Source organism: Ilyonectria robusta (genome assembly GCF_021365365.1).
Source record: "Ilyonectria robusta strain PMI_751 chromosome Unknown BGZ61scaffold_31, whole genome shotgun sequence".
Taxonomy (NCBI): Eukaryota; Fungi; Ascomycota; class Sordariomycetes; order Hypocreales; family Nectriaceae; genus Ilyonectria; species Ilyonectria robusta.
Window position 1 is genome coordinate 510,158 of NW_025764465.1, and position 26,558 is coordinate 536,715.

Below are 26,558 nucleotides of genomic sequence, written 5' to 3' on the forward strand. Positions count from 1 at the left end.
GTTATCATTACCGTCAATCATCATTACTTTCATCATGCAGTTGCGTGACGGCACCGCTCCCTCTTCAAGCCCCAACGGCGACTCCTGGCCTGTGAGCGTCGCCAGCAATGGGTCGGAAACGCTCGCCAGCCACGTCGAAAGAGCCCTATCACCTTCTGATGCAATCCAGCCTACCCCCTTTCCAACTCTCCTTGACGGGAACGCCCCAGTCCGTCTTGATACCCGCTGGCCACTCGACATGGTGTCGGAGGGTTCTTCGGGCGACGACATCACCGGTGCTCTGCTTCCGGCGCAGCTCCTCTTGGCGTGGGCATTGGTCGTGAGGGCACATGCGGCCGCCGACAGCGTCGTCGTGTTTGGTGCCAGTGTACAGGACACATTTCAGCCTCTGGTAGTCGAGGTGGACATGCAAAAGCCCATCGCGAGTCACCTTGACGCCATCCATTCACAGCTGGATGATTCTGCCACTGCCAACGTGGCGATCTCTCGCAACGCCCACTCACCCTTTCGCTTTCCATCCGCCTTGCTGTACAGCCAAGGCATCTCCCTTGCCGAGCAGCAGAGCCAGTTGGCCGAGGATGGCGGAGTCCCTCTCGTCATTCTATGTTCCAGCCAGGGAGGCCGCTTGACGGCCGAGTTGGCTGCTGACTCGAGCGTCGTCGACCAGAATCTTTTGCCGTACATCGTGGCACAGTTTGAGCGCGCTTTCAAGCAACTGCGCTCCTCTACGTCCAAGGGCAAACTTCTATGTATCTCGTTGACCGACCTTCGAGATATAGACAAGGCACGCATGCTCGCTGGTCGCGTACCAGCACCCACATCCAACTGCCTCCACAAACTCATCGTCGAACGCGCCCGGAGCCAGCCCGATGCCGAAGCCAGTGTGTCTTGGGATACAAGCCTGACCTATGCCGAGTTGGACCGGTACTCAGATGTGCTGGCATCCCGCCTTATCTCCCTTGGCTTGGAAGTCGGCCAGATCGTGGCCACCTGTTTCGACAAGTCCGGCTGGGTCCCGGTCGTCTACCTGGCCGTGCTTAAGGCGGGCGGTGCCTTTGCTCCGTTGAACTCGGCACTCTCTGCTGAGCAACTTGCACCGATAGTGGGCAAGTTGAATCCATTCGTTATCCTCGCGTCCCCTCGGCACCATGATAAGTGTGCTGGACTCTCGGCACACTTGCTGGACGTACAAACGGTCGACAATGATATGGACAACGCGAGTGATCTTTCCAAAGTTTTAGTCGCTCCAAATCACCCGGCATGCGTCGTGTCGACCTCGGGCAACTCGGGGATGACCAAGCAGCTCACCTTTGACCACGAGGCCGTTTGCTCGTCCGTTGCGGCTAACCGTGACGCGCACGATTTCTCTTCTGCCACTCGCACGCTCCAGCTCCACCCCTACGACAATCAGCTCAGTATTGCGGAGATGCTGTTCACCCTCGCTGAAGGAGGTTGTGTCTGCACTCCGTCGGAAGACGAGCGACTCACAGACATAGCAGCTGCGTGCCGGCGGATGAAGCCTAACCTGGCTTGCCTCACTCCCTCAGTTGCGGACATGCTGGAGCCAGACGAACTGGCGGGCATTGAGACCATCATCTTGGCCGGAGAGCCGATGACAGGCAGCAACGTCAGAAAATGGGCGTCGAAGGTGAATCTGGTCAATGGGTACGGGCTGGCCGAGGCCTTCGGCTTCGTGTGCTCAACAGCCCCTATATCCGCTGTTGCGTCTCCTGACAACTGTGGTTGGCCTCGAGGCTGTGCCGTCTGGCTCATGGACCCCGATGATCCCACACGCCTTGCTCCCATCGGTGCCGCTGGCGAACTCCTCCTCGAGAGTCCGTCCATCGGACAGGTTTATATGGCAGACGACGAGGCCTCGGATACCACATTTATCTGTCGTCCGGCGTGCCTGCCATCCCCCCCATTCTCACAAAGTCTCACCACTCAGAAGCGTTGCCTCTTGACTGGCGATCTCGTCCGGTTTGACCTTGGCGACGGTACTTTGAAATTTGTCCGCCGCAAGGATTTTCAGGGCCAATTGTTGCAGTCGTCGACTGCGGTCGAGGAGCTCATCAGACAGAGCTCCAGCACTGTTAGGCAGGTGACTGTGGCCGCTCCAGGCCGAGGCGTCTGTGCCGGCCGTCTGGTGGCTCTGATCAGCGTTGAAGGCGAGAGCAGGACAGGAAAACTGGACCTCCTCAGTTCTGCCAAACAGCAGCCATTGTGCGGCACTCTGGTTGCAATTCGCGATCATGTCTCTCTGCAACTCCCTCCGCATCTCGTCCCATCCGTGTGGTTCGCCGTCACGGAGATGCCACTGACGCCTCGGGGAAGGCTTGATAGACCCGCCGTCCTCATCTGGTTGGAGGCCATGGACCGTGATGGCTTTCAGAAGGGTCTTGGTGACGGCCTGGTCTCCGCCTTTGATATAGGCAACTCCCTATCCACCTCGACGCCTCCCACGGAGCACGGGTCCATCCTGTCTGCCGGCATTGCTCAGAGTTTCACTCAGACTAGCTTACCTGCCAGCATTACTAGCGCTAGTCCTGAGGTCGGCGGTGATCGATTCTCCCTCCTGAGACTGGCACCGGAGAAGCTCTCTGAGCTAGAGGCTCTCTTGGATACCCTATTTCCAAATACTAGCACCGTGGAGGACTGCTTCCCATGCTCTTCAACTCAAGAGGGCATCCTCGTCAGCCAGGTGAAAGCCCCCGGGACCTACAACATTCTAGTGGTCTGGGACTTGATGACCCCGGCTGATGCTTCTGTCTCGGGAGCTGTCACCGTAAAGAGCCTCCAAGACGCGTGGACACACGTTGTGGAGCGCCATGCGGCCTTGCGGACGACTTTCGTTGAGAGTCTGCGTGATGGCGGGCTCTTTGACCAGGTTGTCTTGAGCACACCCGCCGTCGATGTGGTGGAAGTCCCATGGCTGGAGGAGGCTGGAAGCGAAGATAACCTGCTTCAACTCACAGCCGGCAGCTGGAAGATTGGAAAGCCGCAGCACCGTCTGGGACTATGCAAGGCCGCCGACGGCAGGTTGCGCTGTCAGCTGCTCATCAGCCACTCCCTCATAGACGGCCTCTCCGTCCCTAGCCTTCGCCGGGACCTCGAACAGGCGTTGAACGGGACCCTCAGAGACGGCCCCCGGCCAGACTTTCAGTCCCGGTATATCAGGCAGCTCCGACGGGCCTCCAAGGATGAGGGACGCGAGTTCTGGCGCTCTCACCTAGACGGTCTCTCCGGATGCTTGCTACCGAAGTTGACCGACTGGGCTGAGACCCCGAGTGAAGCCAGAGTGTCGGTGATGCGCCGTTCATTGCCCCAGGCCCAGCATCTTAGACGCTTCTGCCAGGAACACGGCGTCACCTTGTTCAACGTGCTCCAGGCGGCTTGGGCCCTGGTCCTGCGAGCGTATACATTGTCTGACGATGTCTGCTTCGCCTTCATGGCCACGGACAGACATCTCCTCGGCGACGAGGCCGAGGACGCCGTCGGGTTCTTTATCAACCTCATTCTTTGCCGCATTGTCTTGCAAGGCTCGACCCCGATCGTCGACGTCTTGAAGCAGCTGCAGCACGACTTTGTGTCTGGTCTGCCTCACCAGCACGTTTCGTTGGCCGAGATTGCCCATGAGCATAATATCCCGGCCAACCAACTCTTCAACACTGCTATGACTTTCCACGCCGTTGACAAGAGTCAAGAGTCTCGTAGTTCGGACGGGGTCCAGCTTCGCCAGGTTGATCTTCAGGACGTCGCCGAGGTCTGTTTACGCCTCCATCCCCTCCCCGTTAATGCACTCTCCCTTGCTGCCACTGCGATTAGATACTGACGAGTTACTCAAACAGTACGATGCTGTTGTCAAGATTCATGAGTCGGATGACCATGATATAGCTGTCCAGCTCTGCTACCGGAGCACGGCGTTGTCCGACGCCCAGGCAGAGAATGTCTTTGGCGCCTTTCTCGCCGCAGTCGGCTCCATCCCTCAGGCGTCCATGGTGGACGAGGTTGAGCTTCTAGACGAACGCATGGCACGGCAGATTCTCCAGTGGAACAAAACGCAGCCCCAAGAGGTCGATGTCTGCATCCATAGACTCATCGAACAGACGGCCAAGGAGGATCCAGCTGCTCTCGCCATCGAGGGCCACGATGGCAGCTTCACCTACGGTAACATTGACCGCATGGCAAGCCAATTAGCTGCCCATCTCGTGGGTTTAAACGTCGGCCCCGAAGTGCCCGTCGTATTCCGCATCGATAAGTCTGCCTGGGCAGTTGTCGCTATACTCGCCATCCTCAAAGCCGGCGGCATGTTCGTGCCCATCGATCCCGCTTGGCCCATTGATCGGGCGCAGTTTGTTGTCGACGACGTAGGAGCCGAGATCCTTCTCACCTCGGAGTCCACCGCCTCTTTGCCACTAGAACGCCTCGGTCATTCCTTGGTGCTCTCCTCGCGGCTGATCGATGACCTCCCGGTCCCATCCCCGGCGACCTCCTCCCTGTCCCTAGTCCACTCTCGCAACGCGGCATATATCCTGTACACCTCGGGCAGTACTGGTAAACCAAAGGGCGTCGTTGTAGAGCACCGGGCCGTAAGCAGCAGCTCGAGGGCGCATGCCCAGGCCATGGGTATCGACCGGCAGTCGCGGGTCCTTCAGTTCTCCTCATACACCTTCGATGCCTGCATCTGTGAGATTCTCACCACTTTGGTCCACGGCGGCTGTATCTGCATCCCCTCCGAGCACGACCGGCTCAGCAACCTAACCGGGGTTATTGCCAAACTGCGCCCAACCTGGACATTTATGACGCCCACAACCCTGCGGACTCTCCGTCCTCAGGACTGCCCTAGTTTGAAGACGGTATCCATCGGTGGAGAGGCTCTGACACAGGCTGTCAAGGATACCTGGTCCCCATATGTCCGAGTCCTCAACGGCTACGGACCGACTGAGACGTGCGTCTTCGCCGTCACCATTGACAGCACCGATCCCGTCGTTCCGCCGGCGGTAATCGGCCATCCCATAGGGTCTCGGGGCTGGATCGTCCGCCCAGGTAACCCCCAGAACCTGACGCCGGTGGGAGCAGTGGGCGAATTGCTTATTGAGGGACCAATTGTTGCCCGTGAGTACTTCAAGGACCCCGTCCGGACTAACAGTGTCTTCCTAGATCAAGTGCCGCCTTCCTGGACGGTACAGTCCCCTTGTCGGGTGTATTGCACTGGCGATCTAGTGCGGAACAACGCCGACGGAAGCATCACGTACGTCGGCCGCAATGATGGACAGGTCAAAGTCCGCGGCCAACGGACCGAGTTGGGCGAAATTGAGCAGCACTTGATTGCCATTGAGTCGGATATCGCGTCCTGCGTCGTCTTGTTGCCGAAGACCGGTCCCTGTGCTGCCCGTTTGGTGGCTGCCATCTCGTTCAACACGACTTATCCCTCTCTCGACCCAGTGGCCACGGATGGCATCCGACTGCTCGATCCCAACCGCATTTCCGAGGTCCTGGCGAGCTTACGGGAGAGGCTGGCCCAAAGACTTCCCGTGTACATGGTACCACATATCTGGTTGCCAGTCGTAGCTCTCCCATCGACAACTGCCTGCAAGATTGACCGGCATCGCGTTGCCCGCTGGGTCGAGCAACTTAGTCCAGACGTGCTGGGTAAAGCCCTTAGTCTTTCGCCCGCGCAGTCTTATTTTCCAACGGCCACTGGCCTCATCCAGACTATCATCGCGGGAGCCTGGGGCCGCACGCTCGATCTCACCGTCGACCAAGTCCCAACTGATCGGTCCTTCTTCAGCCTCGGCGGTGACTCGATTCTCGCCATGATGGTCATCAATCAGTGCCGAGCCCGCAACGTCAAAATATCTGCCAGCGATATCCTCCGTGGCCATACCGTTGCTGACCTCGCCGCCCGCGCGTCCCAGCCAGATGAGGTTCTGCAGCAGCCAGTCTCGAGATATGACCTGACACCCTCCCAAAGCTTGGCCCTTGGAGTCGGTCTTGAGCTGCCCTCCACTCCGGCCCGCGAATCTCGAACCGTCCGGTTCCACCTGGTTCGTTCCGTAGCTCAGGAAACCCTTGAAGACGCCGTCCGGAATCTCGTCGGCCTTCACCCGGCACTCCGCACCAAGCTTGTCAACGAGGGCACAGCGTGGCATCAATCTCCGACGATTGATCCTGCCAAAGCCTTCCTACTGACCGTCCATGGAGAGAGCGCCGGTACCAGCCGCCAAGTCCCCTCACTGCTGGAAAAGTCGCGGGCTCAGCTCGACCTTGCCGCCGGGCCTTTTCTGACAGTCGACTATTTCCCAGACACCAACATGCTTGTCCTGGCCGCCGCACACATCACGCTGGATCTACCGTCTTGGTCGGTCATGTTGAGAGATCTTGATGGCTTCCTTTCCGGCTCGCCCGCTGTTCCCCTTGCCCCCTTCACCTCTGGCCGCGTTACACAGAGCCCCCTCCCTGTCGAGGACGCCATTGGAGAACAAGCGCAAGAGTCTAATATTGGATACTGGGAGCTCGAGCCGGAGGATACTTATCTGCCTCGGAAGATGAAGTACGAGTTGCGTGTGGAGGCTGAGACTTCCGAGATGCTTCTCCAGATATGCCGGAACACCGACCTGAATCCCGTGGACCTTGTGGTGGCGGCGGCAGCACAATCATTCTCTGATGTCTTTCTCGATCGCAGAGTTCCCGCCATTCACCTCGTGGATACGACGTACGAGCATACCGAGATCGGCTATCATGACGCGGTCTATCCCGTCCAAGTTACTTGCAGTTCGCCATCCACTGGAGACCCGGACCTGGTAGCACAAGCTAGGATCTCCCGCGTCGGCGTTGCCTCCAAGGGGCTACCCTACATGACTCGATCTTACTGCCCTGAAGTGCTTGCCAGTCGAATACCCGAGATCATCGTCAACTATTCAGACTACCGGGAGTCCAAGTTCCAGGGCAAGACCATGCAGCAAATGGATGACGTGGTACCTACCGCTAAACCATCAGCCTCTGCTTCCCTGGTCCCGTCCTGCATCAGCATCACAGCGAGCACCCAAGAAGACGACTCCCTGAGTGTCGTCGTGGCCCATAGCTGGGACCTGGGCAAGCAGAAAAAAGTCCGGAAATGGGTTCGGCACCTCGAGACAGCTCTCGGGGACTTTATTCGTTCCACAGCCCGAGCCAACGCCCCCATTTCTCCTACTGATTTCCCCTTTGTCCGCGTGGCCGATGAAAACGCGTGGGAGCGACTGCGCGAAACCATTGCGGCCACAATTGGGTCCTGTTCGGCTCAGACAGTCGAGGATTTATATCCCTGCTCGCCGGTACAGGAGGGCATTCTCCTGAGCCAGGCCAAGAGCATGTCCTCCTACCAAGTCGATGTTGTATGGAAGATCCACGCTGCATCCTCCTCCTCGCCAGTGTCCTCGGACAAGATTGAGAAGGCCTGGCAAGCCGTGATTCAACAGCACGCTGCTTTGAGGACCGTCTTTGTCGACGGAGGAGCCGCCAACGAGGCCTTCCTCGCTTTGGTCTTGCGTAGCCCGCTGGCATTTGTCCAACAGCGACGGCTCATGAGTGGGCAAGGCGTTGAGGCCCTCTTGGCGTCCGAACCGCCCCTCGCCGTGGCCGATCATGAGCCTCCTCACCGGTTGACCGTTGCAGCGACGTCTGAGCAGGACGAAGTCTTGGTCCACCTACGAATCAGCCACGCCGTCCTCGACGGCATCTCGCTCGACGCGTTGCAGCAGGATCTGGCGCGTGCCTACGCCGCCGAAGATGCCTCAAGCCCAGCCGTGGATCATCGCCAGCAGGTGTCGGACACGACCTTCAGAGACTATGTCACCTTCATCCGGAGCCAAGATACCGACGTCTCCCTGGACTTTTGGAAGAGTCGCCTGGCCACCGTTACGCCCTGCCACTTCCCATGCCTGCAGGTACCGGACACGGACATTGTCGATGAAAAGCGCGTGTTGCGGGTTGAAATCGACGACATCTCGCCACTCACCCAGCTGTGCCAGGAGCACGGCTTCACAATCTCGAACCTGGTCCAGATTGCCTGGGCCTTGCTGCTCCGCTCGTACACGAATAGCCCACAGGTATGCTTCGGCTACATGACCTCGGGCCGCGATGCTCCTGTCCAGGGCATCGAGAGCGCCATGGGTGTCTTCATCAACCTGCTCGTGAGCAACGTTGAGCTGGACGACGACACTACGGTCCGACAGGCTCTCGAGGACGCGCGCGGTGCCCTTGCCGACGGTCTTGAACACCAATACTGCCCGCTGGTCAAGATACAGAGCGCGCTACAGCTCGGTAGCGAACCTCTTTTCAACACGGTTCTTTCCTGCTACCGCGAGAATGAGGTCTCCTCACCCTCGTCCGCGGCGGACGTGGTTGTTGATACTGTGTACCTGGATGACACGAGCGAGTTCAGTCTTGCAGCCAAGGCTACCTATACTCGGTCAAAGATTGAACTGACTTTGACTTACTGGACGGGGACTCTGTCCCCTACTGCGGCTGATGTTGTAGGCAGCGTCTGGGCCCAGACGTTGAAGTCCTTGCCTTCGCTACTCGACGAGAAAGTGTCCAACGTTAGCTTGTTCGACAAACAGAGCAGCCGCCTTGTTCAAGACTGGAACAACCACGTGCCCGATGCTGTCGACGCCTGCCTCCACGATATCATTGCGCGCGTTGCTGTTCTTGAGCCTGAGAAGGAGGCCCTTTGCTCCACGGACGGGAGCCTTACGTACGGCCAGCTGGACGATTATTCGACCCGGCTGGGACACTACCTTGTTTCCTGCGGTGTTGGTCCCGAGTCTGTCGTGGCTTTGCTGTTTGAGAAGTCCATCTGGGCTGTGGTTAGTATGCTGGGCGTTCTCAAAGCGGGCGGCGCCTTTGTCGCCTTGGATCCGGCTCATCCACCTGACCGCTTGGCATTGATAATTTTAGATATCGATAGCCCTATCCTCTTAGTCTCGGACTCGCAAGCTGCCCAACCTCTGGTCACGGAGCACTTGGCCTCCGCCGCCGTGCAGCCGTGGACCGTCACACCGGCGTCCATCCAAGCGTTGCCGATACGGGACGGCAAGCCATGCAGTACTGTCACTCCCGACAACGCCGCCTATCTCATCTTCACCTCGGGCAGCACGGGCAGACCTAAAGGCGTTGTTATCGAGCATCGGGCCGTGAGCACCGGTACCAAGGAACATGGCTCGCAGATGGCATATACCCCTGCCTCACGGGTTCTGCAATTCGCGTCCTATGCCTTCGACGCCACCATCGGAGAGGTCTTTACCACTCTTGTCCACCACGGCTGCGTCTGTATTGCCTCCGAGACGGAGCGGATCGAGGATCTGCCTGGCTTCATGAACCGTTTCCGCGTCACCTGGGCCTTCCTGACTCCCGCCGTCGCCCGGATGATGACCCCTGACGACGTGCCAACCCTGAAGACGCTCATCTGCGGCGGCGAGCCCATAGGCAACCTGACGCCGCGTATCTGGAGCAGCAAGGTCCAGTTCATACAGGCCTATGGTCCCACTGAGACTTGTGTTTTTGCGTCCATCAGCGATCGTCAACACCGCGAGGTGCGTCCCGCCATCATCGGCCATATGATGGGCAGCGCCGCGTGGATCGTCAATCCCAGCAATGCCGACATTCTCATGCCCGTGGGAGCCGTCGGCGAGATGCTGATTGAAGGTCCCATACTCGGACGCGGCTACCGCAACGACGTGGAGAAGACGGACGCCAGCTTCCTCCAGAGTCCACGGTGGTCTGATGATTATCTCCACCAAGGGCGTCCGCAACGTTTCTACAAGACGGGCGATTTGGTGCGCTACAACGTCGACGGCTCCATGGAATTTATCCGCCGTAAGGACACACAAATGAAGATTCGCGGTCAGCGCGTCGAGGCAGGCGAGATTGAAAGCCACATCACCAGCGCCCACGAAAATGTGCAGCATGTCTACGTGACCTTTACGAAGCAGGGCCGCCTGAGCTCGCGCCTGATTTCCGTGCTCTCCTTCCGGGGCATTGGCTCTGCTCCTGTCTCCGGCTCCTCTCCCGCAGAGGGCTACACTCTCCGCCTCGTCCGTAATGAGGACCGCGAGAAGGCCAGGAAACTGCTGCGTGCGATAACAGAACACCTATCAGCCAAATTACCCCGGCATATGGTGCCCACCGTCTGGGCCGTGGTAGAGGGATCTTCGGTTCCCCTGACCACGTCCGGCAAAATCGATCGTCGTCAGATGACCGCCTGGCTTGAAGGGGCCGACGAGGATACTGTGCAAGAGATCCTGGCCCTCGACGAGGACGAGGTGGTTCCAGATGAAGCCGTGTCCGCGGTGGAAGCGGCGGTGCGTTCCATTTGGGCCTTGGTGCTGAATCTCGAGCCGGAAAAGATCGGGCTGCACCGACCATTCTTCAGCCTGGGAGGCGACTCGATCTCCGCCATGCAGGTTGTCTCACACTGCCGGGCTCAGAGCATCGACCTTACCGTCCAGGACATCTTCCGCTGCAAGACCATTACGGCTCTTGCCGAGCTCGTCAACGCCGCCGCCGGTTCTAGTACGGCGTCCAAGGCGCAACAGCTCGACCTTACAGAGCGGCCGGAGGACTTCGCCCTGTCCCCGATTCAGCGGATGCACTTCAACATGAACCCGGAGGGCGTCAACTACTTCAACCAGAGCTTCCTGGTGCAGATCACCTCTGCCAGGCAGCTTCCTTCCATGGCCGTCCAAGCAGCACTTCACCAGCTTGTCCGCCGGCACTCGATGCTTCGGGCCAGGTTCCGCCGGGTCGCTGGCCACTGGACGCAGCGCATCACAGATGACGTGCCTGGTTCTCTGACGTACCAGGAGCACTCGCATGTTGCCCCTGAAGAGGTCGACGCCTTGACTCAGGACGCCCAGGAATCCCTGGACATCCAGAACGGCCCGATCTTGGCCGTCAAGCTTATCCAGTTGCCCGATCGCCAGCTCTTGTTCATGGTGGCGCATCACTTGGTTGTCGACCTTGTCTCGTGGCGGGTGCTTCTTGAAGAGCTCGAAGCTATCTTGACGAGTACATTCCATTCTCATCGCATGGCGGCCGTGACGCCCGTCCCCTTCCAGGCCTGGATCCGTCTGCAGTCTGCCCGCGTCCAACAACAGTCCCCAGCTGAAGTGCTCCCGTATGAGATCCCGGCGCCTCAGCTAGACTACTGGGGATTCGGCGCGGAGAGGGCCAATCTGTTCGGGTCGACACGGGACCTGACCTTTGGGCTGGACGAAGCTACAACAAGAGCGCTTCTTGGCCCCTGCAACGAGGCGCTCCAGACGGACCCTCAGGATTTGTTCCTCGCAGCGGCGTTCCAGTCTTTCCATGAAGTCTTCCCCGACCGGCCCCAACCGGCCATCTTCACAGAGGGTCACGGCCGTGAAGCCGACGCCGCCGACCACATCGACCTGTCCCGCACCGTGGCGTGGTTTACCTCCATCGTCCCCGTTGTCCTCGTCGACGGAGTCCAGCCGGACCTCATCGAGACGTTGAAAAGGACCAAGGACGCCCGGAGAGCCGTGCCCGGCATGGGTGTGCCTTACTTTTACTCCCGCTACCTGTCCGATGACGGGGCCGAGAAGTTTGGCCACCATGCCCAAATGGAGATCCTATTCAACTACTTTGGCCAGTACCAGCAGCTGGAGCGCGAGGGTGCCCTTCTCCAGCCCGTTCCCGAGGGCCAGTTCGCACAGCGGGACATCGATCCGTCGGCTCCGCGGCTTGCTGTCTTCGATATTGCTGTGGCCGTAGCGGAAGGACAGGCCACCATCTCCCTGACAATTCCACAGAGCCTGAGCGCCGCCCTCGCGCACCGTGTTTCGGCCTGGAGGGAGCGATTCCAGCAGCTCCTGGTGACTTTGGTCAACAAGACCGGCCGTATGGCCTCGGACTTCTCCTTGAGCGACATGCCCCTGATTAAGGATATCTCTTACGCCCACCTGGTCGAGATGGAGTCGCTCTGCCGGGAACACGCTGGGACGTGGGGACCCAAGACCATCGAGGAGATCCTACCCTGTTCCCCCATGCAGCAGGGCATTCTGCTGAGCCAATCGCGCACCCCCGAGCTCTATGACGTTCGCATCGCTCTCGAAATAACCACCTCTGCAGGGGATTTCCCCAAGGTCCACCGCCTGAGGGACGCCTGGAAGCAGGTTGTCCGGCGTCAGCCCATGCTGCGCACCGTGTTCCTCCCGAACCTTCGAGGTAGTGGTTCGTTCGACCAAGCTGTCCTGCGAGACCCCCTGCTCGTCATCCGCGAAGTACAATTGGAAGACTTCCCGGCCTCATCCGACGAAGACCTGATAGAGAGGATCCGGCACGAAATGGCCGCAGTGCCGGCTAATAGCTTTGAATACGGTAAACTCGCACACGAACTCGTCATTTACACGGCGGGCGAGCGGATCTTTGTCCTTATCCGTCTCAGCCACGCCCTGGTGGACGGAGCCTCCCTGCCTCTTGTGACGCTGGAACTTCGCAAGGCTTATCCTCGGCGCCTTGCGGCCGGCCCGGGTCGCGCGTACCGGGAGCTGGTTGCTTTTCTCCAGCGGCAGCCCCGGGACGAGACTCTCCAGTACTGGAGGGAGTACCTCCTCAACATCAGCCCCTGCCGCCTGCCTCCCCTCACCGATCGTGTTGTGTCGTCTCCGGACAGCCTGCAGACACAGGAAGTGGTCGTCCCCAATGCGGAGTCTCTGAGGCGCCTCTGCTCTGAGCATGGCTTCACCATGGCTAACCTGATGCACGCGGCTTGGGCCCTTGTACTGCGCGCGTACACAGGCGAGGACGAAGTGTGCTTTGGATACCTTGTGTCAGGCCGCGACGCCCCCATCGATGGTGTTGATGAACTCATCGGGCCCCTGATCAACATGCTCATCTGCCGTGTGGCCTTTGACGACCCCGGCCGTTCCGTCTTGCAGCTCCTGCACGGAATGCGGGACGATTTTGTCTCAGGCCTTTCCCACCAGTATGTCTCTCTCGCCGAGGTCCAGCACGGCCTAAACCTGGGATCGGAGAACCTTTTCTCCTCCGTCATGTCATTCCAACGACACGACCCCGTGGCCGACGGTCCCGGCCCCACTGACGGCCACGGCCCCACAGACGGAGCCGGAAGCATCCGGATGACGTCCATCGACGCCCGGGACCCGACCGAGTACGACTTATCACTAAACATAGTAGACACCGAGCAAGAGCTGTCTGTTGCATTTGCGCACTGGTCCTCCAAGGTCTCTACAGCCCATGCGGCGCACATGATGCGCGCCCTACTCGCCGCGCTCGCCGGCTTCGCTCAGGATCCCAATCAGCCGGCGACCCGTGTAAGCTTAGTCGACCCCCAGGCGCGTCGCGAACTGAACGCCTGGAATGCTGCTGGTATCTCAGCTCCGCGGCGTGCGTGTCTGCATGGCTTGATAGAGCAGCGAGCGCAGGAGATGCCCGACCACCCGGCCGTCTCGGCGTGGGACCTCGATTTCACCTACGCCGAGCTGGATGGGGCCGCAAATGCGTTCGCCCACCACATACAATCTCTAGGCGTCATCAAACCTGAGACATTTGTTTTAACCTGCTTCGACAAGTCGGCCTGGGCCGTCGTTGCGCAGCTCGCCGTATTAAAGAGCGGCGGTGCCTTTGCGGCCGTCGATCCCAACCACCCCATCGACCGCATCAGGTCCATTGCGTCCAAGCTGGGCTCGCCGCCGGTCATGCTCACCAGCACCAACTACAAAGAGCGTTTCCTCGGGCTGTTCCCACACGTCGTTCTTGTCGACGCATTGCACCTGGAATCCCTCGGCCCGCGGCCAGTCGCTCCAGAGACCCGGGTGACCCCCGAGAACGCGGCCTACGCCATCTTCACTTCGGGCAGCACGGGCGAGCCAAAGGGCATCTTGATCGAGCACCAGGCTATTGCCACAGCCACCACGGTTCACGCCGACCGCTTCCGTCTCGGCCGTGGCAGCCGCGTGCTCCAATTCGCCGCCTACACCTTTGACGTGGCCGTCGGCGAGATCTTCCACACTCTGGTCAATGGCGGCTGCATTTGCGTACCGTCAGAACGGCAGAGACTAGAGGACCTACCCGGCGCCATCAATGACTTCGGCGCCAACTGGATGTTCCTGACCCCGACCTTGGCGGACATGCTGGAGCCCACGGCCGTCCCGAGTCTACAGGTGCTTGTGCTTGGCGGAGAGGCCGCCACGGCCGACAACGTGCGCCGCTGGTCCGAGAAGCTGCAGCTCATTATCAGCTACGGACCGGCCGAGTGCACCATCTGGTCCAACGCCAATGCGAGTGTCACGCCGACCACCGACCCGGCCAACTTCGGTCCGGCCTTTGGCGCCGGCATCTGGGTGGCCGACATGGACAACCCGGACGTGCTGCTGCCCGTGGGCGCCGTGGGCGAGCTGCTCATCGAGGGACCGTTGGTCGGCCGGGGATACATCTCCGACGCCAAAAACACAGCGGCTTCGTTCATCAAGCCCCCGGGCTGGCTTCAGACGGGCTCCGGAGGCCAGCGCGTATACCGTTCCGGCGACATTGTGCGGTATAACCCCGATGGCACTTTGTCCTTTGTGCGCCGTCGGGACAACCAGGTCAAGGTCCGCGGGCAACGTATCGAGCTCAACGAGGTCGAAATCCACGTGTCCCAGGCCGACGCGGACCTGCTGCACGCCGTTGTGCTTCTTCCCAAGGCTGGAGCCTGCCAGGGACGTTTGACAGCGGTGCTCTCTCATCGTCCAGAGGACGGACATGACCCCGAGGTGACGGCCCAGAGCCCGCTTGCCGCCATCACCAATAGCGAAGCCGCCATGGCCCAGAACGCCGACATCCGCGCCTATCTGACGTCCAGACTGCCGGGTTACATGGTCCCCAAGATCTGGATCGCCGTCGAGCACATCCCCGTCACGACCAATGGAAAGATTGATCGCCGCCAGGTGCTCTCGTGGGTGCAGTCGCTGACCGAAAATGACCTGGCCAGCATCGTGGGCCAGGCTTCGGGGGCATCTGCATCCAAGCCCTCTCCGACGTCCACGCTGACTCCGATGGAGAAGCAGCTCGTCGGCGTCTGGAGCCAGGTCCTCGCCATACCTGTCCCGTCGCTCCCCTTGGACCAGTCCTTTACCAGCCTAGGCGGCGACTCCATCTCGGCCATGCAAGTCGTATCGCGGGCTAGAGAATCCGGGGTTGTCGTGACGGTCCACGATGTGCTCCGATGCCATTCTCTCTCGGGACTGGCCCTTGGGGCTCGGTTCAAGACTCTCGCTCCTCAGGACAAGGGGCGCGACTCCCTGGCCATGGTTGGTGAAGAGCCGTTCCCTCTGCTGCCCATCCAGCGCATGTTTTTCGAGAACATGCCCTCTGGCCCGAGCCACTACAACCAGACATTTACTGTCCGCTTGTCAAAGCGCTTCGAGGCCCAGGATATCGACGAGGCCATCGCGGCCGTGGTACAGCAGCACCCGATGCTCCGAGCCCGCTTCCGCCTCCAACCGGACGGCGACAGCAACTGCCCATGGACACAGCAAATCTCTCGCGATGTCAGAGGCAGCTTTCGCTTTCAGTCACACTCCTTCTCCTACCTGGTGGATGCGCTGGCCGTGATGAACGAGTCACAGGCTAGCTTGGACATTCGTCAGGGGCCCCTCGTTACTGCCACCCTCCTCGACCTGCCCGATGGCCAGGTCCTCTTCCTTGCGGCCCATCACCTGGTCATCGACCTTGTCTCTTGGCGTATTATCCTCGCCGACCTGGAGCTTCTTTTGTCGCTCGGCCCCGCCTCCTACGCGTCCGCCTTGGCCCCCGAAGCCGTGTCGGTGCCGGCCTGGAGCGAGGCGCTTGTCCAGCAGTCGGCCGAGTATGGCGTCGACTCCGTCCTCCCCTTTGCCCTGCCACCGGCCGACTTTGCGTACTGGGGTATACACGGGCGCGAGAATGTTATAGCGGACACGGTCACGATACAGGCGCGTCTGGATCCTTCGAGCACCAAGGCTCTCTTGGGTCCCGCAAACGCGAGCTTTGGAACGGACCCGGTCGACTTGATGGTCGCAGCCCTCGCATTCTCCTTCCGTCAGGTCTTTTCAGACCGCTCCGTCCCTTCCATCTACACCGAGTCGCATGGCCGAAACGCGTGGGACGACAGCATTGACTTGTCCCGCACGGTGGGTTGGTTCACCACCATGTCTCCTCTCGTCGTCCCTCACAGCGATGCCGTCGCGGCGCCCGATCTCCTGCAGGTGGTGCGTCAAGTTAAGGACATGAGACGTAGTATCCCCGGCAAGGGCCTCCCATACTTCGCCTCGCGATATCTCACCGAGGAGGGCCACGTCGCTTTCCAGGAGCATGCAGCTATGGAGATTCTCTTCAACTACCTGGGCCAATATCAGCAACTGCAGCAATCTGACAAGATCATCCAGGAGCTGACAGACGCCCCCTTCGATACCGGGGACGCTCCGTTGCCCACCCCACGACTGGCCCTCCTCGACGTTGTAGCCGTCGTCGAGTCGTCAGAACTGGTCTTGTCCTTCGGCTACAATGGCAAGATGCGGTATCGTGACCGCTTCCAAACCTGGCTGGACGAGTTCCTGAGCGCTCTGCAGCGTCTTTCGGTCGAGCTCCCGTCCATGCCCGCCACCTTCACACCTGGGGACTTCCCCCTTCTCGGCCTCGACGAAGAACGCCTGCTTTCCTTTGCCGATGCCGTCGAGGCCAAGGTGGGAGTATGGGGCCCTGCCGTCGTCGAGTCGGCCTACCCATGCTCCCCGTTGCAGCAGGGCATCCTCGTCAGTCAATCCAAGGACCCCAGCGCCTACGTGGTCCAGGGAGTGTGGAAGATCTGCCCCGCGGAGGACCATCCCTTCCGCGTCGAGCAGCTTGAGGAGGCCTGGCATCGGCTTGTCCGCTACCATCCCATACTACGCACCATCTTCTGCGAAAGCAGTCGGGCCGACGGAATTCTCGCCCAAGTGGTGTTGCGGGATGATGCCGCTGCCGCCGCTCCCATGATTCAGAAGTTGTTGGGCCATGAAGGTTCGGATGCCATCCAGTTGTTGCGATCCTCGCCTCCGCCTCTCCCGCTGGACAGGGCCCCCGTGATGTTAAACATCTACCCGGCGGCCCCCGGGGCCGACGCCTACATCTCTCTGCAGGTCAGTCATGCCCTTATTGATGGCACCTCCCTGGGCGTCCTGATGGGCGATCTCCAGAAGGCATACCATGGCGAGCTTCATGGCTCTGGCCCAGTCTATAGCGACTACATCTCCCATGTCTACCGCAAACCCCTGGCGCAGTCACTCGCGTACTGGTCGGAAGTCCTCGCGGACACTCGCCCGTGTCTCTTCCCTGATCTATCTACCACTCCAGGCGTCCGGGACCTGAACAAGATCACCCGTGTCGTGCCCAATGTTGACGGCATGCGTCTGCTCTGCCGGACACACGGCGTGTCCATTTCCAATCTCTTCCAGCTCGCCTGGGCGCTGGTCTTGCGAGCCTTCACCGGCTCCGACGACATCTGCTTTGGATACCTGACCTCTGGCCGCGACGTGCCCGTGGATCGCATCGAAGAGGTCGTCGGTCCTCTCGTCAGCATGCTCATCTGCCATACCAACTTCGGCGCCGGGGACGATGCTCAACCGGCCCTCAGCTTGCTGCAAGATATAAGACGCGGCTACGTCGACAGCTTGCCCCATCAGCACTGCTCGCTGGCGGACATCCAGCACGCATTAGGAGTCGGTAACACGGGCTTGTTCAACACAGTCATGTCTCTGCAGAAGGTAGCCGACGAAGAGAAGACGCCAGAGCAGCTTCGGTTTGAGACGGTCGAGGGCCACGACCCAAGTGAGGTATGATCATCCCCCCTCTACTCGATTGATCCTGGCATTGGACGCTATCACTAACTGACTGGGACCCTTAGTACAACATCACACTCAACGTGCTCGACGGCGATAAGGACATTGAACTGCACTTCACTTACTGGACCGACAGCCTTTCGGACAGTTACGCCGTAGACGTGGTCGAGGCAACTCTCCGCGCGCTGGATGCCATCGTTCAAGACCCCGGGCGTCCATTACCCGTCGTGGGCCTTCTGAGCGACGACAGCCGCGAGCGCATTCTGCACTGGAACAGTAGCCCACAGGTGCCCCTCGAGTCGACGGTACACGCGCTCATTGAAGCCCATGTCAAGGAGGTTCCGGATGCCTGCGCCGTCACCTCCTGGGAGGGCGAGCTATCATACGCCGAGCTGGACCGTCTTAGCACTCGTCTCGCATGCCACCTCCGCTCCCTCGGCGTCGGACCCGAAGTGACGGTACCCCTATGCTTCCGGAAGAGTCTGTGGACTGTGGTTGCCATGGTGGCTGTGATGAAAGCGGGTGGCGTCTTTGTGCCCTTGGACCCGTCTCACCCTCCCGAGCGTATCAGCATGATCGTCGAGCAACTCCCGGCGAGGCTTGTCGCCCTCACCTCGCCAGACGTCACCCATATTGTTTCCCATCTCGTCGACACCACCTTCGTCGTGACGGCAGATTCTCTCGAGCAGCTTCCAGGACAAGACAGCTCCTTGGTTCCATCACCTGTCGCCACGCCGGACAACGGGGTTTACATCATCTTCACCTCTGGCTCGACCGGCCTGCCCAAGGGTGTAGTGCTTGATCACCGTGCCGCGGCCACTGGCACAACGCTCCACGGGCGTGCAATGTCGTTTGGTAGGGACACACGCACCCTGCAGTTTTCCTCGTATAGTTTTGATGCCTGCATCATGGAGATCATCACCACCCTGGTACATGGCGGATGCGTGTGCGTGCTGTCCGAGGACGAGCGTATCAACGAGCTCGCAGCCGCCGCCAATCGACTCCGCGTCAACTGGGCGTTCCTTACCCCGGCCGTGGCCAGTACCATTGATCCCTCCGAGATCCCTACCCTTGGCCTCATCGCCATCGGCGGCGAACTCCTGGCTCACTCTGTCATCAAGAAGTGGGACTGCGGTACGTGCCGCGTAGTCCAGGTCTACGGACCGACAGAGTGCTGCGCCATATGTACCTACGACGACAGAACGGGGCTGCCTGTACGTCCCGAAGTCATCGGAAAGCCCATGGGCTGCAATACCTGGATCGTGGACCCTCGTGATCCCAACGTCCTCATGCCGGTGGGTGCCGTCGGCGAACTGCTCGTCCACGGCCCCATCGAGGCCCGCGGATATCTCAATGACGCTGACAAGACCCGGAGCGCCTTCTTGACGGGCCTTGCCTGGTTGCCCGATGAAATCAAGAACGACCGCCTGTACCGAACGGGAGATCTAGTCCGCTATAACACCGATAACACACTCAGCTTCGTCCGGCGCAAGGATACCCAGGTCAAAGTACGCGGCCAGCGCATCGAGCTCGGCGAGATCAGCTACCAGATCGGCGCCTCGCACGAGGCCATCGCAACACGCCTAGTGATGCTCGGCTCCGCTGGCAAGTTCGCCGGCAAGATCGTTGCCGTCCTGGCCTTCCGTGACCTGGGCAGCGATCAACAAGACGGGCCGCTGCAGGTGCTCGAGAAACAGGAGGACCAGATCCAGGCCCAGGCCAGACTAGTCGAGATCCAGAACTTCATCGCCGACAAACTCCCCTCGTACATGCACCCGGCCGCCATGATTGCCGTGAACGCCTTACACACCACCGTGGCGGGCAAAACTGACGCCCGCCGTGTGGCCGCCTGGGTCGACAACATGGACGACCAGACGTACAGCCGCATCATGAGCCTCGCCGAGACGGACGAGGTTCCTACGCCTGTCGGAGAGATCGAGCGGATCATCCACGCAGCTATCGGCGAGGTGGTGAACTTGTCTCTCCAGCAAGTCGACATGCGCCGTTCCTTCATCAGCTTGGGAGGGGATTCCATCACCGCCATGCAGGTGATGGCGCTCTGCCGCTTGAAGGGCATCTCATTGCCGGTGCAGGATATTCTCAAAAGCGCCAACATCACTGCAATGGCGGCCAAGGCCAAGAGACTCGGCCCCGGGGCCTCCGCCGGCGTCGAGAAGGACAGCGAGGAACACGAGCACGCCCCCTTCTCCCTGTCTCCCATCCAGAAGTTACACTTTGCCCAGTTCCCCGAGGGGGAGAACCACTACAACCAGAGCATGCTTCTCAAGCTGCAGCGTCCCGTCTCTGCCGTCGTAATATACAAGGCCCTCAGGGAACTGGTGCGGCGTCATCCGATGCTGCGCGCCCGGTTCGAAAAGAACTCTCGGGATGGCCAGTGGGTGCAGAAGGTGAACCTGGATGCCGATGAATCCTTCTCGTTTGTCAGTAACACTCTGGCTTCCTGGGACGAGGCTCAAGCCCTCCTGTCCGAGGCTGAAGAATCCCTCGACATCACTGACGGACCATTGCTCGCCGCCAGGTTCGTTCACGTCCCTGAATTCTCAGCCCTCTTCATGGTCGCCCATCATGTTGTCATCGACCTCGTATCATGGCGGATACTCCTCAGAGAGCTCGAGCAGCTCGTCGATGGTATATCACTTCCCAAAGCACCATCATCCTGGTCGTACCAGCGATGGGTCCGCAGCCTCGAAAGCTACTCAGAGGCGCATGCGTCGTCTGCCCTGGCGCTGGCTTTCACTGTCCCCGAGGCGAACTTGGGATACTGGGGAATGGACACGGCGACCAACGACTTCACCAACTTGGTCCACAGCCAATTTACGCTCAGCCCAGAGTTGACTGACGTTCTCCTTCGGGCAGCCGACAAGGCTCTGAAAGCCGAAGTCCTTGACGTCCTGTTGGCCATGGCCGCACACACCTTTGGGATCGTGTTCCCGGACCGGGCGATGCCCGCTATCCACACCGAGACGCACGGCAGAGATCATCCCTCAGGGGCAGATGTCGCGGCTCTGGTCCAAGAGACAGTCGGTTGGTTCACCGCCATTGCGCCTCTCGTCATCACCACTCACGGAGAAGACTACGTCGACTCTCTGATACTCGCCAAGGACATCCGCCGCGCCGTGCCGGGTTCGGGTGTGCCCTACTTCACGGCCAAGATGCTCCAGCAGTCGCAAGAAACGCCGCTGGAAATCCTCTTCAACTATCTCGGCAGGTTTCAGCAGCTTGAGCGCACCGACGGCCTCTTTAAATCACTACCCAAGTCCATGAGCCCCGTGGACGTCAACTTCTCCGCGGCCCGCCTCTCGCTGATTGACCTCTCGGCCGTCATCGAGCGGGACGCCTTGACCGTGTCCTGGAGCTACGACGGGAAGATGAAGCACCAGGATAGGCTCGTGAAGTGGCTGGCCTTGTACGAGCAGGCGTTGACCGAGGCCTCATCCGCACTGCACAAGGCTACTGTGCAACTTACCCGGAGCGATGTGCCCCTATTGCCGGTTTCTCACGAGCAATTAGGCCTGCTAAACGAGACGCTGGCTGCCATGACGCCCAATGGCATCGCGGGCATTGAGGACGTCTATCCGACTTCGCCCATGCAGCGCGGCATCCTCTTGAGTCAGTCAAAGGACGCCTCCCAATACGATGTCCATGCCGTCTGGGAAATCTACCCTTCCGAAGCCCGAGGCCAACCGATTGATGTGTCCCGCCTCCAACAGGCCTGGGATCGCGTCGTCCAGCGGCACCCGATGCTGCGGACCATCTTCGTCAGTGGCCTCCGCGAGGACAGCCCGTTCGATCAGGTAGTCCTCAAAGAGTTCCATCCGCTCATCACGTACTTTACCTACAACGACGACAAGGACGAGGACAACGCTATCGCCCTGCACCGGCTTTGGGAGGCTGCTCGAGGCGGATTCGATGCCAACGCCCCGCCCCATCGTCTTGCCATATGCTCCAGCCCCGGGGGCAAGGTATTTGCCCACTTCCAAGTCAGTCATGCCTTGATCGACGCAACCTCGCTGCAGATTCTCCTCCGAGACTGGAATCGCGCGTACGCCAGCGACGTTGGCGCGTTTGTCGGCCCGTCCTATTCCAGCTACATCGCCCACATCCAACAGACCAAGCTGGAAACATCGCTACGCTTCTGGATGGGCCAGCTCGAAGGCGCCGGCGCCAGTCGACTGCCCCGGCTGACTGACGGCGTCGTCCCGGCAGACCCCCGGAGCCTGAAGCGGCTCGACGTCGACATCCCGTTCGGGGCCCGTCTCCGGGCCCTCGCAAAGCGGCTCAACATCTCGGTGGCCAACATCTTCCAGCTCGCCTGGGCGCTGGTGCTCCGCTCTTACACCAATTCCCAGGACGTCTGCTTCGGCTACATCACCTCGGGCAGAGACGTGGAGCTCGACGGCGTCCAGGACGTGCTTGGCCCGTTTATCAACATGCTCATCTCCCGCGTCGTCTTCGACGAAGGCAAGACGGCCACGTCCATGCTGCAGAAACTGTTCGGCACATACCTCGACAGTCTGCCACATCAGCACGCGTCCCTGGCTGACATCAAGCATGCCCTGCAACAGGTTGGCGAGCAGCTTTTCAATACAGTACTCTCGTTCCAGAAGGTGTCCGCTTCGGGCGGCGCAGGCCAGGCACAGGAGTCTCCAATTTCCTTCCGCTCTATTCGAGGCGCTGATCCCACAGAGGTAAGTAGTTATTCAATCATGGCGTTGGTAAAGAAAGTAGGGCTAACACAAGCTTGCACCAGTATGATATCACAGTCAATGTCATCGAATCCGACACCACCATTGACCTGTCGTTTGTCTACTGGACCTCGTCTCTGTCCGAATCCCAGGCCAACAACCTCTCTTTGTGCCTGCTTCAATCCCTCAAGGCCATCGAAGCCACCCCAGACCAAGCCATTGGCGGTCTCGACCTCTTGCCTGCGGAACATGTCGCCCAGATCACGAGCTGGGGCGACCGCCTGCCCAGCCTTGTTGACAGACGTATTCACGACCTGTTCGGCGACATGTGCCGCGCTGATCCCACGGCACCCGCCGTACGTGCGTGGGACAAGGACTTCACCTACGCGGAGCTCGACGACGCTTCTTCACGCCTGGCTGGCCTCCTCCTCCAGCAAGGGCTCCAGCCTGATACCTTTGTCGCCCTGTGCTTCGAGAAGACTGCTTGGGTCGTTGTGGCCTCCCTCGCCGTACTCAAGGCGGGCGCCGCGTTGCTCCTCTTGGACCCTGAAGCGCCGCAGGAGCGGATGCGAAACATGATGCGTCAGGCCAGCGCGTCCCTAGTTCTCTGCTCTCCGGCTTGTAGGAACACAGTGGAAGATTGGGACATGAGCCGCATCGTCGTCAGCGGCGAGTTCTTGTCCGCTTTGCCCTCCTTTACAGGCCCTTTCCCCGACATCGCCAGCTCCAGTGCCGCATACATCATCTTCACGTCGGGCACGACCGGCACGCCAAAGGGTGCGGTGATGGAACACGGCTCGTACTGCACCAGCGCCATGGGACAGGCAGCCTCCATGTCCATCGGGCCAGAGTCCCGCTGTTTGCAGTTCGCGTCCTTCATCTTTGACGCCAGCATGATCGAGATGATCACGCCCCTGCTCGTGGGCGGCTGTGTCTGCATGCCACGCAGACAGGACATGGTCAGCGACCTGCCGCGGGTTATGAGGGACATGGACATCAACTGGGCCATCCTGACGTCGTCTTTCCTGCGTACCATGAGCCCCGACACGGTGCCTTCTCTCAAGACGCTGTTCCAGGGCGGCGAGCCCATGTCTCAGAAGGACATCGACATCTGGGCCGACAGAGTCTCCTTGGGCAACGCATACGGACCCAGTGAATGCAGCGTCGTGGCCGCCGCCCATCCGCGCGTAAACAAGGCCACCGAGCCATCCAACATTGGCTATCCCTCCGGATGCACTCACTGGGTCACCGAGCCGGCCGACATGCACCGTCTGGTCCCCATCGGATGCATTGGCGAGCTCCTTCTGGAGGGCGCAACACTGTCGCGCGGCTATATCAACAACCCTTCCAAGACAGCCGAGGCGTTCGTCTCCGGTCTGACCTGGGCACCGCGCATGAGACGCACTCTACAGACGCGCTTCTATGCCACAGGCGACCTGGTGCGCCTCAACTCGGACGGCTCCGTGACCTTTGTAGGCCGCAAGGACAACCAAATCAAGATCCACGGTCAACGTATGGAGCTGGGCGAGATTCAGCATCACCTGTCGGCCGTCACTGAGATCCGGCACTCCATGGTCCTGAGTCCGTCGGAGGGCCCGTTGCGCAAGCGCCTGGTGGCTGTTCTCGAGCTCAAAGAGTACTCTGGTTCTTCCTCCTCGGCCAACACCCCTGACGAGCTTCGTCTCATCGATCCTTCTCTACGTCCCCAAGCGGCGGAGAGCGTTCGCCGGATCCGCGAAACGCTCAGCCGCCATCTCCCCGCATACATGGTTCCATCCACTTGGGTTGTTGTCCAAGGCATCCCGACTATGATATCCGGAAAACTGCACCGGCCCGCGGTCCAGGCCTGGGTCGAGAGGGTCGATAACGACACCTATCGGGAGATGCAAGCGGCAGGCGACGTAGCGAGCAAGCTGGACCCCAGCGAGACTGTTGCCCTGCAAATCAGCCAGAAATTGAGCGGGCTTCTCAGCAATACCTCCGTCGCCGATGCCACGGGAGACATAGTCGGCAAGGACGTGGTGCCGATGCAGTGTGGCCTGGACTCCATCTCGGCCATTCTACTGTCCACCTGGATTCGCAAGACGTTTGACGTGAATGTTCCCTTGTCAACCTTTCTGTCGTCTGAGACCAGCGTCCGGAAGCTGGCCATCCTCATCGGGGAGAAGGCTGCTCCGAGCTCAGAGAGGCCCGTCCAGCCAGGAAATCCGGCGGCGGCGCAAGTAGCAGTACCCCTCAAAGGAGACGTTGACCTGCGATCCGAGTTCCAAACGCTAGACCGGAGACTATCTGAGCTGCCCATGGCAGAGACAGAGACAGAGACAGAGACAAACAGCTCCACGGCGTCCCAAACCCCATCTTCTTTCCTTGTGACGGGCGCCAGCGGCTTCCTCGGCAGCCAGATCGTCAAGCAACTCCTCCAACGGCCGGAAGTATCCCGGGTCATTTGCCTTGTCCGCGCCGAGAGCGACAGCCAGGCAAAGAAGCGCATGATTGACGCCTGCAACAAGGGCCAGTGGTGGCAGCCCGAGTTCGACACCCGCCTCGAAGCTTGGAGCGGCGACCTGGCCAAGCCGCATCTGGGACTCGACGATGCCCGGTGGGCTCGCATCACCGGCGGTGAAGTCGACGCAATCATCCACAACGGCGCCGTCGTCCACTGGCACGTCGGCTACCGTGATATCAGCGACGTCAACGTGGGCAGCACCGTGGACCTGCTCTCAGCGCTTTCAGCCGCCCCAGTGCCTCCGCGCCTCGCCTTCGTCACCGGCGGCTACTTGGCCGGTGTACACGAGTCTGACGATGATATCCTAGACCTTCTCTCTGACGCCGACGCCGACGGCTACTCTCAAACCAAGTTCGTGGCGGAGCTGCTCGTCCGCCGCCACGGGGAGCGGCTGCGGCGTGCTCGTCCCGGATCGCCGGCCCCCGTCGTCATCAAGCCGGGCCTCATCATCGGCGACGTCGAGCACGGCGTCTCCAACCTCGACGACTTCCTGTGGCGTGTGGTGGCCTCGGCCGTCCGCATCGGCGGGTTCAACGTCCAGGAAGCCGACGATCCTGACGCGTGGCTTATTGTCGCCGGCAGCGACCAGATTGCCTCTGCTACTGTCGACGCCTGCCTACTGCCAGCCTCTACCGCCGCCGCCGGACCGTCGTCTGTCCGCTTCGTGGATGGTGTCAGCGTGAAAGCCCTCTGGAGGCTTCTGATCGACGAGTTCGGCTTTCCCCTCCGTCCCATGGCCCGCCAGGAATGGCTCCGGCGCCTCGAGGAGGACATGGACAACGAGGGGCCCAGTCACCCTCTCTTCCCGGTATTCGGCTTCCTCCAGCAGAAGCAAGGCTCCATTGGAATGCCGCGGATGACGGACGGGGAGCCCGTGTTTTCTCAGGAGGAAACGTTGCTTCGCCTGAGACGGAGTATCAGGTATCTCAAGGACATCGGCTTGTTTGCAGCTTCTGACGGACGCGGCCCCAACGCCACCCCGGCCTTCCACTCTGTCTTCCGCCGGCTCGGTCTCAAGTCGGCAAAGACAGCCTTCTTTTAGATTCCCAAAGTAACTACAGAATGGGATTAACCGTGCGTGTGTGTAGTGTTGATTTCGGTACAAGTCAGAGAGTTGTGTTAGACCACATGCGTTTGCATCAATCGTTGCCAGTAATACTATTTTGCTTTGCTTTCCCTCGCCTCCAGCTTCCATGTCCTAATCGTCAAATAACAACGGCCTTTTCTTCTCTTTTAGGACCCACCAGTGTTCGACATTTAACCTCAATCATCTTCCCTCCGGCTCGCGGGCATCATCAATGCCCAACTCGCAGGGTAAGCTGATCCTGACAACTTCAGGACGTAACCGCGTTGGCAAACTTGCTGTGTACTGGACGTCCAGCAAATCTGTGGGTTGGGGAAGGAGTCACCCAATGTCTCATCGCCACAGCACCTGTGCTCTCTATTTTCAATAGCATGATAAAATACTCGTGTTGTAACAAAAAT

General features: G+C 60.1%; 1 protein-coding gene across 1 annotated transcript; it reads left to right on the forward strand.

The window, feature by feature from the left end:
• Positions 1-26,222, forward strand: BGZ61DRAFT_561921 (uncharacterized protein). The gene is made up of 4 exons (XM_046255829.1): positions 1-3,763; positions 3,849-17,855; positions 17,927-22,570; positions 22,633-26,222. The coding sequence occupies exons 1-4, from the start codon at positions 35-37 to the stop codon at positions 26,113-26,115; spliced, it is 25,863 nt and encodes an 8,620-aa protein (XP_046097215.1). The 5' UTR covers positions 1-34; the 3' UTR covers positions 26,116-26,222.
• Positions 26,223-26,558: the final 336 nt, after the last annotated feature.

Excerpts from the sequence above, each read along its gene's own strand:
- BGZ61DRAFT_561921 (XM_046255829.1), top strand. The coding sequence starts at position 35 with ATGCAGTTGCGTGACGGCACCGCTCCCTCTTCAAGCCCCAACGGCGAC. Across the intron at positions 17,856-17,926 it reads AGGGCCACGACCCAAGTGAG|TACAACATCACACTCAACGT; the intron begins GTATGATCATCC and ends TGGGACCCTTAG. Across the intron at positions 22,571-22,632 it reads GAGGCGCTGATCCCACAGAG|TATGATATCACAGTCAATGT; the intron begins GTAAGTAGTTAT and ends AGCTTGCACCAG.